This window comes from Scatophagus argus, chromosome 6 (assembly GCF_020382885.2).
Source record: "Scatophagus argus isolate fScaArg1 chromosome 6, fScaArg1.pri, whole genome shotgun sequence".
Classification (NCBI taxonomy): Eukaryota; Metazoa; Chordata; class Actinopteri; family Scatophagidae; genus Scatophagus; species Scatophagus argus.
In genome coordinates this window covers 13,844,295-13,855,809 of record NC_058498.1, presented here as the reverse complement: position 1 = coordinate 13,855,809, position 11,515 = coordinate 13,844,295, and the positions used below count along the sequence as shown (strand labels likewise).

The 11,515-nt window shown below is 42.7% G+C and overlaps 1 protein-coding gene across 3 annotated transcripts in view; it reads right to left on the bottom strand.

Moving 5' to 3' along the window:
- Positions 1–8,017: 8,017 nt before the first annotated feature.
- Positions 8,018–11,515, bottom strand: part of faf1 (Fas (TNFRSF6) associated factor 1) — a 66,786-nt gene continuing 63,288 nt past the window's right edge. For all 3 annotated transcript variants that reach the window (XM_046391246.1, XM_046391248.1, XM_046391247.1), the window contains one exon: positions 8,018–8,728. In XM_046391246.1, coding sequence (XP_046247202.1) covers positions 8,645–8,728 — 84 coding nt within the window. In that variant the 3' untranslated portion in view covers positions 8,018–8,644. The remainder of the gene's footprint in view (positions 8,729–11,515) is intronic.

Below are 11,515 nucleotides of genomic sequence, written 5' to 3'. Positions count from 1 at the left end.
GCACCCTGGTGCGGCTTTCTAGCGGCCTCTCCCACTGCCGCTGCCCCGCCTGCAGCCCGCCTGGGCCCGGATCCCCTCCCGCGCTCTCCCGCTGCAGCAGCCGGCTCTGTCACACAGAGGCAGAGGTTAGAGTAGCAGTTAGACAAGGGGCCGCGGAGAAAAGAAACGCACGGCTATTTTATTCCCCCCCTCCTCCCTCCTCAACAGAAGTATTTACACGCTTGACGGGCACACCGAGCAGGCCCGGGCTTCCAGACAACAGGCTGTTAACCTGCCACTTCACACCAGCTCCACTGCGCCGGGGAAACGGGTCGAGTCTAAATGCATTCCTTTAAGGGCCGAGTCAGTGGAGGCTGGACACACATAAAACACATTCTTGTTGAGATTTATTATCTGCTGCTTCTTCTTCTTTCTTTTTTTTTTTACATGGACACACAACAGTAACATAAAGTGAAAGCTTTAAAATAAATTAGTGTTCATTTTTAATCACTTCTGGGGGCCATAATGGACATATTATTATTATCAAATAATTACACGTGAAGTCTATAATTAGTCATCATCAACATTTACACTAATTGTATAATACCTGGGAGCTACTGATGGGACATGTGGAGTCTGCAGGGTCCAGAAAGGAAAAAAACCCTGCAGCACAAAGTTATCAACGAAATGGACTTAAAATATCAAAAGCAACGAAGGAGGACTCGTGCATATTGTGAAAGTATTATAATCCTGGAGTATGAATACCAGTGCAGTAATGTGTACTATACTTAAATATGATTTTAACGCTGATTTCAGTTGAGGTGGAGCTATACTTTCTACCGTGGCTGCTTTGATCTACGGCATGTTTTAGAATATATAAAATCACAAAGGTAGCTGACCCTGTCGAGCAAAAAAAAAATGAGCAAAAAACGGAAATAATAATCAAAGGAAGCACCTGCACTTGAGTACAGTACTTCAGCGGGTGTACTTAATTACAACTGGAGAAGAAACTGAAAGGACGCTCTACGGATCGGCTCGCATCCTGCAGGGGAGTCCTCGCAAAAAGTCACAAAGAAATTTAGCCATGAAGGTTAAATTTCAGCAGGATTGGCTGGTTGAGGGCCACGTAACGCAAACACTTGAGCTGAAGAGGCAGAGAGAAAGTCTCTCAAGCATCACTCTTCACCCGCTAGAATAACACTTATTTGTAAATGGGGGATAACCCTGCCATGGCGTATGAATATTTCAAAGATCTGAAGGGTCCCTCTCTGCCAAAGCTGTTGGCCAGCACTCAGGCAATATCTCCCTCTCACCCTGACTCTCTCTCTCTCTCACACACACACACACAGAAAAAAAAAATACCGTTTTTGTGCCCCCGAGGTAGGTTGGCAGGGATTATCTTTGTTTAATGAATGGGCTACAAGTGTTCATCAACACGGCGAGATTATTGGGCTCTCTCGCTCTCTCTGCTGCAAGCCCTATAGTGCCATATAACTCCAAGTGTGAGTGTGTGTGTGTGAGAGAGGGGGAAAAAGACAGACAGACCTACACACTGCAGCCAATTAAAACGCACTCTCCCCTGCTCTATCCCTCCACATCTGCCTCCTTTTCTCCACCAACGAATGGCGCAGAAAAGAAGGAAGCTCATGAATAGGCCCTCATTGAGATCACAGATGGAGTATGGCTTTCTTTTTGCTAGAAATTTGAGAAACACCATTGTCCCCAATCAAAACTCAATGTGTTCGCCTACAATGGCGCCGGCTTTGAGCTGCACCGCTTCAATTGGCCTTGTTTTTGAAACTTGAAGTGTTCAGCACAAAGACTTGGCCCTCCTAGATGTCACCAGCGCTTCGCCCCAATGTTTGTGTGTTTGTGTGTGTGCGTGCGCGCGCGCGCGTTCAGAAAGTGAGTGAGAGAGAGAGAGAAACACAATTAATATGAAGCTGTAATTACTCCCCTTCACGCCACTGCACCCATTCAGGACCCCACTGGCTCATTTATTGCTTTATCCCACGCGGCTGATAATCCGAATACCACAGGTTTTGAGAAGGCCTCAGCAGCGGATGTGTGTGAGGAACAGGAGGCTGCTGTACGTGAACTGAGCAGCCAGCCGCAGAGGCGGAGGGCCGCACTGCCAACACGCCTGTAGGCTGGAGACGTTAGAGCAATAACAAGTCAGGGACCCTTCTATTTATTTTTCATTTATTTATTTAAGTCCCATTTGTTTTAATCGGCGCATTCATGTGCGGTAAGAGCCCGCAGGTCACAGCTGTGCGGGTGTTTTTGTGTCATTTTCCTCCAGCCTGTAGTTAATTTAAAGCCAATAAGCCTGCATTAATACATTCATTTGTATTAAATTGTAGCTATAGATTTATTAAATTAACATTTTGGAGTTTCATCACTGAAGTGAACACTTGCTTTGTAAAATATTTTTTCAGCTTGAGCTTTTGGGGGCCTATAGGACTACTAATTTGTTTTTTTATTATTTTATTTTAATTTTGATCTGAAACTTTATTGTTACAGAAGCGCGCGCAGGCACATTTAAACCGAGAGCAGGTGCCGCAGCAGTTTGTCCGCGTTATGGCGCCCCCTGGCCAGCAGCGCATGGCCGGCTGTGTTTGGCATCACGTTAAAACACGCGCTATCAGAATGAGGTTTTCGTTATTTTGGAATTACTTGAAGTCCAAATACTAAAACTTGACACATTCAGTCCGCCTGAGGAATATTTCCTTTAGCATCACACATGACCAACACCGACTGCCAGACGGTTTGAAATACAATATCATGTAAGATATCGTCGCACTTTAAAAGCGGCAGCTAAATTTATGGTGTCTGATTATTTTTTTTACATATTAATTAAACTTAGAAAATATCCACTTTTTGTCTGATATGCACGAAAATGACGAGACCAGATTTTTTTTCTTCCACAGTAAAAACGAACAAAACCAAATCAAAATTAAGCTCAAACCGCGAACACTTTACAACCTTAAACACAATCTAAACAAAAACTGGACTACTAATAAACCACAGCGTTTTGATACTAATTTGTTGCGTAAGACAAATTCATTAGGACACACGTCTTGTACGTGAAAACTGGACTTCCATTAAAATAAAACCGATGGCTTCACTAATTCGATGTTTAATGGATTTTACCAAATCCTGATACATGAATGTATATATTTTTTGTTTTCATTTTCATTTTTTTATTTACTGGTTTGGCCGCTTTGTTTTGAACGAGCACAGAATCCACAGGTCTGCTGCGTGGCTCTTATTAAAAACATATTAACCCAACAAAACTGACCTCAGGAGCCCTTCAAGACCGCACAGGGACACGAGCTGCTGAACGTGAAAAGAACATTTACAACAGCAACAAGCAATTAGATCACAAGGGTAGAATTAAATCAGTTTATATTTTTAAGTTATATTTAATTAAATCTGGACAGTCTATTTTCTCTGTTTCACCAAACAGGATGACCAGCTCCATGGAGTACAAGGAATTTAATTTGCTCTTCCTTGAATAAAGTGGACACGGCCTGAAAGAGGATCCTACACATTTGAGCCTTTTAAGAATTTAGACCCATTTCAAAGCCAGACTTTTTAAATCAGATTGGTTACATGGCTGCAACGAAAATGGGTTTTGTTTTTTTTTCCCCCCCAACATAAAAACCAAAGTCTTTCCATGTCTATTGTGTCATTAACAAACAGCATTGTGAAGAGAGACAGACAGAGGGGAAAGATGTCCCCTCCCGTCCTCCTTTTGTGCCCACCCAACAGTTTAAGCTGTATAGATTCTGTTTCTTTGGGCAGGGCCGGCGTCTCTGAGAAAGTAAACTTGGGGTGACCCTCCAGGTTAGGCCAGTCTGGGATGCGAGCAGGGATCCTGTGATCCGAAGAGCCGCCGTGCTCTGAGATCTCACTGGGTCCCACTTCAAAAGGAGGGAGGGGAGATCACTTGTGTCAGGAATTTTGTTCCCTCGCCAGTGGGCTGCATTCTTGACCCCGGCGGAGCTGGTTAAACATCGTGGACCGCTTTCCCCTTTTGTCATCAGAGACTCAAGACAACAACCTGATGTTGCCACCACTGAATGTGTGGCAGGGCAGCTGGCAGAGTAAGCTCATTACCACACAGACACTTTCTCATCCCCCCCGTGTCAGATTTAAGGAGTGCTGCTTAGAGGGCACTGATTAAGACATCCAGCCAAAGTTTGACAAATATGTCAAGGAAAAGGACACAGCCCAAACACTGATGCCTTCTCCTTTATAAAAGTAGAAGGACTGCAAGTCTAAGTTTCAAAAAAAAAAAGAAAAGAAAGGGGAACCAATGTCTATATTTTGAGAGGATTTCAAAAGTTGCTAATACGCTTCTTTGAAATTAAAAGTGTCAAAACAAATGTGTCAAAAATAGTGCTTAATTACTTCCTAATTTTCTGTTAATAATCCTGTCTTGTAGCAATAGTATAAAGTACAAATTTATCCAATATGTTGACAAATCCTTGTCACACAACTTTCATACTTCTTTCCCTCACACAGTTCAAGAGCTGATGACATTTTTCCCCCCACTGGAACAGAACCCGATGACAAGTTTGGTCAGGTACAATACAGGAATATCATTATGTCTCACTGGCATTTCCGACTCCATCATCATCATCATCAGCTGCAGCAGCACAAAGCAACATGCCTGTGCTCATTAAATTCAAAAAGCTGCGTGATAGAAACTGTAATCTCACACTCGAGAGGAGCTGCACTATGTGCACCGCTCCCCCGAGGAGGACACACTCTGACAGACCAGCAGAGGTGCACCTGTCTTGTTCTTTTGCATAAACGCTTCACGCTCACTGAGCTCCTCGCCCTGATCTGACCTCGCCCTCGCCCTGAGCTGCACGTGTCTCTACAGCCAACACACACACACGACTCTACAGCCAACTCAATGATCTAGCTGTACCTTGCATCAAAGTCATACAAATGTCATCCACAGACATTTAACATTGACTCTTTGAGCATTTCCCTTCAACTAATCTGGGCCTTGACACTCGCTGGTCAAATTCAAGGATTCCCCACTGAATTTCAAGGTCTTATTTGTTAGATTTGAGGGACTCTACATTGCCATGTGTTTAAGGACAGACATGGTACTGATCACAACCAGTTTTTAACATTGTCAAGTCAAGACATCATGGCCAAATCACTTTTAAACTCAAACAGCTCACATATAACACACATTATAGCAAGTCACAGGGTTTTCCTCAGGGCAGAAGTTGCAAATTTGGGATAGAGAAACATTCAGACAGATTCGGCACCAAAACCTAAACCGGCCTTACTTAACCAGTCATACGAAGCATTTGGCATAAGCATAAGATAATTTCCTCATGAAAACAGAGATGATTTTTTTCTGCTGTTTGCAGGATTTTCTGCCCAAGTCAGATCACTGAGGGATATTTGAACTCTGTTACCTGTTATGTCCTCTTGCTGCCATTGCAGTGAATGTTGCTTCATCTCCTCCATCATTCGCACAGCCAGCCGGTCAAAGCCACCTCTACGGCTCCTCAGGGGGATCTCTGAAAAGGCTGAAAATTTGCCACAACACATGTATTTCATGGACTGAGTCGATGGCAGTAAAAACAAAAACAAAAACAAAAAAATCTGCATTTTGCTTACTTGTGGTGTGTTCTTTGGTGGAAGTATTTACAACATTCAAGGCCTTTTAAGGTCTTTTTGAGGCTCATGGGAAAACTAACCAACAAATTAAGTTTGAAATAGCCCAAACTTTTCTCCATCGTTCCTAGAAAACCTAATTTCCTCTGATAACAAATACCAGTTGTTGAGAATGAGGGTATTTTTGTCACAAAATGTTTGTCATACCTTGTTTCACAATTAAAGTTACTAGCTAAATCTTTTTTTTTATATATACACAGAGGCAGTAAGTCAAGAGAACGAATCCTGCACTGTTTTCCACTCACTCTTTCTGTCAGTGCCTTAAGCAACATCTCCTGCCTGGTCAAACATGGGGAAGTGTGGCTGGCTGAGCACATTAGATCGACTCATTCGTTGCGTGAGAAACAAGACGGTCACAGAGAAACTGACAAACAAACACTCTCAGTCAGGGATGCCTGTGTAACATACTCACCTCGTGCATCACACAAGAAGTCCCAGTTTTATGTTTTGGTTTTTTTTTTTTAATATAACTAGAACCGCCAGAGACAACTACATAGTTGAGAATGACCTTAATAAAACATTTTCAGACTCCCATTTCCCAACAATAAACACCACAGGATTTGATGGCGGTGCTCATAGAGAGATTCAGGAGATAATTGTCTATTTCACCCACAAGGATTAAGGTGAAGCTCACAGAACTCCCACTTGAAACTAGACTAACTCAAAACAGCTTAAACAGACTCGGTTTCCTCCAAATGTTTGATCTAAATTAATCTAAACCAGTTCATAAAGAAGATTTAAACAGCTCTGGGACTAAATGCGATCTCACAACATTCCTCTGAAGAGACAGAGGTGAGTTTTGGACTCAGGTAAAGTGTTCTTAGCGCTAACTTCAGTCAGAGTCAACAATGAATCAAATCTGACTTTGAGTTGTGTAAAGATTATTATCATTATTCATAAGAAATTAATGATTCTTCATTAAAGTAACTCACAGAATCAAAGTATTTAATAAGTCAGCATATTTGTCGTTTTGGTCCTGAAGACATCAAGTTATATCTTTAAAACACACTATTAGCGAAAATTCTCTTTGATGCTGTTTTCAAGATATAACTAATGTCAGATACAAACACATTAGCAGCAAAAAAAAGCCTCTGGAACTTTAATTTTGTATTACCTTGCATCTCACTGAACCCCATCAGTTCTTGTCCAGTCTCGGTTGTGTATCCCTCCTCCCCTCCCCGAAGCAGTTTGTTTGTGACATTCGCTCTGCTGGGGTTCTCAAACTTCGCCTTTAGCTGACAGAAGAGCCCTGTTACAGATGGAGGGCTAAGCCTGCATGATCTCTCCTCGCCAAAGGCAGGAAATTAGCTGCGGTGTGGCTGATATTACCAGGTGGTGTGTGAGTAGGAATATTTGAAGAACAGTTGTTAAGAAAAAGTATGCAAATCACAGATGTGAAGGCGCTTATCTAAACTTTTGTTTCTGTAAAAACTGAAACTGGACAACCTGAGTAAGACTGGCAAAGTGTTCAGGTTGTCTTGATTGTCCAACTGGGAATTCTGTGATGTGTGAACCACTTCTTCCATCGCCCACAGCTCAGACATTAATAAGAAGTGGAACATCAACAGGAACTAGCATGATCTCTGTTAGCCAGTGTCAGAGAACTGCCTTTGACATTTATTCTTCTAGACTCAAGACTTTGGTTTCTCAAAATTTGTAGAAACAAATTTCACAACAAAACCTCAGATTTGATAACAATGCAACATCTAGATTTGTTAAAAGAAAACTACCTGCATAAAGCATCAAATAAACATATATTGCTTTGATACATTTTCAACTAAATCTGCTGTCAACCCCTAATAAATCCAAAGTCATGATAGAGAAATCAAATGTGATTTTAAAACTGATAAAAAAAATAAGATGATCTTCCATCTAAATTGGACCTGTGTGTGTGTGTGTGTGTGCGTGTGTGATAATGTGTTTCAACAGATTTCTGGACGAGACAAATTGATGTTCATATTCATATATTTTATATAATGTATATCAAACTAAAACTAATACAGCATCAAACTTAAAAAGGATCAAGAGAAAGAAAAAGAAAAAAATGAACTGAAAACTGAGCAATCTGTTGGCTTGTGGATCCAGTGGATGTTAAACCAGGGGGGGCGGAGACTGAGGGGGGCACTGCAGATGCTGCAGGAGTCCCGTCACGTCTCACCCCCACGGCAGACGGCGGACGGAGGGGTGGGAGATGGGGTGGAGGAGGGCAGGGAGGGGATGGAGAGTGGGGCTCAGGAAGGGTCAGGGGGTAAATACAGGTTTGAGATGAGATGGCCCAGACTACTGCTGGCAACATCTCTTCTTGCAGTTTATTTTATCTTTAATCTTCTTTTTTTTTTTTCCTTTTCTTCTTTTTAATTTCAAACACAAAAACCATGTTCTAAAAAAGCAGCCTTGGTATGTTGAATGTGGAAACACAAGGGAACAAGTCCATTTTTTTTTTTGTTTTTCTTAAATTTTTTTTTTTGTTTTTTTTTTTAATCCTGTGACAAAGATGTGCCTACTCTGTCTCTCAATGCTGTTATCGTGCTGTGTTGTGTTTGTGTTGTGAGAGAAAACCATGACACAGCAGTTGGGAACGTGAGGTTGTGAAATACGTGAGAGGAGAGACAGAGAGAGGGAGCAGGTTTTGGGGGAGGTGAATGTTTGGCTGTGTGCTTGTGATACTTTCTTTGCTCCTCTTTGCGACACGTGCACACTCTGCATTCATGTGCCACGACCAGGACGAGGGCAGAGAAGCTTACTTGCACTTGTGTGTCACTGGATGTGCATGCCAGTGTGTTCATGTACGTCTGAGAGGATAGTTTTTGTGTGTTGGTGCGTGTGTGTGTGTGTGTGTGTGTGTGAGGGTGTGTACTGTAGGCCCAGACTGGTAGGGGCCCATGCTCGGTGACTAGTGTGTGCCCAGCCAGTCCATCAGTCACTCAGTCCTCTCAGCTATCAGAGGGGCCAGTTCCTACTCTTTAGCCTCCAGGAAGAGCGTCTCCTGCGGAAACAACTTGGCCTCCAGCAGAGTTGATCCTGGATCCAACTGGGTGATCTGTGAAGAGACAAGGTAGACAGAAGTAGAGGGAATATATCAGACAAACCACCAATAAAATGGCTTAATGCCTGGGCAACTAACAATTAAAGTCAATATCGATTCATCTGACGTTGATCTTTCTAATTAATTAATCATAAAATGTCATGTCAAATGTCAACTTCCCACATCCCAACTTCAAAGCACCATAAAGCATTCAGCCCAAAGATAATAAATTTACAGCGCAGAAATGCAGCAAGTCCTCACATTGGAGGACATGGAACATTTCAGCACTCCATCCACACTGGGATACCATTTTCCAAAACTGCAGAAGATCTCAACCAAAGAGCTCAGCAAAGTGGATTTTATGACAAGGGACAATGTCACACAAGAAATTATGTTTTAGCAGTAGTAGTATCAGTAGTTTAACTATAGCATCTGAAACTCTTCAAGAGCATTTTCAGATTTATCCATGTCAGTGAGGACACAGCCCCAGTCATTCTACTACTAAACTCTCTTGTCTCACCATACTTGCCCTGCGATCCAGACTGGAGAACAGTGTAGCTTCAGTGTAGTTCGTTGAATATGTGTGTGTGTGTGTGTGTGCGTTTGTAAGAGTGTGTGTATTATTCTAACATCATGTTTTTAAAAAATCTTGTCTGTAATCTGAGCAGCAGAGATCTTTGTTTCCCTAAGAGGAAACATCAGGTTTGTTTTCTTAAAAAGGCTCCAATCCAGAACAAACTGATGAAGGTTACAGGACAGGAGAGAGAGTGTGTGAGTGTTTTAAAAACTCTTTAGTGTGTGAGCATGTGTGTGTCTGCGAGAGCGAGAGAGAGAGAGAGAGAGAGAGAGAGAGAGAGAGAGAGAGGGAGAGAGAGAGTAGTGAGGAGATTAGAACTTGGTGTGTTTTTGATGGCTAATAATGACTAATTTCAGTTGTGACAAAGGTCAAACAGGAACGTAGCCGATGTCGTCGAGGAGAGAAACATTTATCTGTTTTCAACACTCAGAGGAAAATGCAGTGCCACCCACAACGGAGCTGACCGAGTTAGCTTACAAGAAGGGGGTCTGACCTATGTTTTTTAAAACAGGACAATCTGACTCTCTCTGACACCCACCACCACGGTGAGCCTCTTAGCTTATGTGAGCTAATCACCAGAGGGGTTGTGTTACATCGAGCCAATCTAACACCTGGGCTGGAGGGGTGAGGTGGTGCGACACCGAGATGTGTCCAGGGCTTATCTGATGACTGCTGCGTCAGCCCCTCTGATTAGGGCTCCTATTCTAACCTCACAGCGGGATAATTAACCAGCTCCCTGTACATGCTGTAGAAGGTCAGAGGGCAAGCTATAGCGTCGGTTTAAGGCCGACCTCACAGCGAGCAGAGCGATACGGCTGAGACACGCTATTGTACTGAATGAAATGTGAACTCTGACCATGAACTGAACTACAACTTCACCCTCTGTGGAGTGTCCTATCAGTCTTATCAGTGTCATAATAAGCATTTTGAAGTGTGCAAATTCTAATAAAGGAACTTCTTCTTTTTAACTTCTAAAGAATGAAATCCTGCTCTTGTCTTTTAATAAATAATATGAACAAACACACAAAATAATTAAAGCAATCTACACTACGTGTTAACTACAAAATCTGCAAAAGAAGTGGGTGTTCAAGGACTCTGAGAAAAGGGTGAGAAAATTAAAAAAAAAAGAAGGTAAGTAAATTAGGAGAAGGTGAGGAGGACATATCAGCATCAGAAAAGCTATTCATCTCCCATGGGTGCTTGGAAATGTCACACCATGTGCACGTTGGCAGTCTCTGACTCCATGTCTTTCATCTCCTTGTCCTCATTTCAACGTGTCATTTAGACTCTTGACTTTTCAGCGGGGTCCCAGGGAGCCCGGTGTGGGCAGGGAGGGGCTGTCACATCAAGCTTATGCCCCTCACCCAGTCAGCTGCTTCATAGCATAGCAGGGAGCCGAATGCCATGAAGAGAAGTAAAATGGGGTGTGTGTACGTGCATGTGTGTGCGCGCGTGTGTTTGCTGCAAACATATTTCATCCCAAAGGTGGGGAAAACGAGCAACCGGGCTGCTGCGTTCCTTTTCCCACTTCAGGAGCAGCGCGTCGCAAATGGCTGCCATGCTAATGAACCCGACAGGCTGTTATGACACCACAGCATCAGGTAAGAGTAAATGAGGCTTTGGGGTGGAGCAGGTGTGTGTGCGCAGACGTGTGTCTGTGGACTACATATAAGCGTGTGTGAGGGCGTTCTGAGTGAATTCGGTATGAGAGTTTGTGCTCCTGGTGCACCAGGGAGAGACGACGGGGGGAGAGCAGCATCTGACTCTGAAAAAGAAAGTAGGGAAACAAGATGCCACACTGACACAGGAGACGGGCGCCATCGGTGATTGTTTACATTGTTATCCAATTAACAGACCATAAGCATGGAGGCATCTGTCAACAAACAAAGCTGTTGTTTTTCCTCTGCTCTGCCTAAGCCATATTCTTTCCTCCTGTGCCTACACAGCCATGCATACATACATACATACATACATAAGACAGAAAACATCTAGCTCTCTGCTTGGCGGTTTGTTTTCAACCTTGAGTCAATAGAATTTCTGCCAATCAGTCAATTTAGATCAAATCAATCAGATGAATTAGGGGACTGTTTCACTATTTTAAAAGGTTAAATTAATTTCAAAAGATTTTCACCTGACTAAGTAGCATTTGTGTGAGAAAAGATTTTTCCAGTTGTTAATTAAAAATACACAAATTGACAGAATAAAAAGTGAAGTGAACTCTGTCC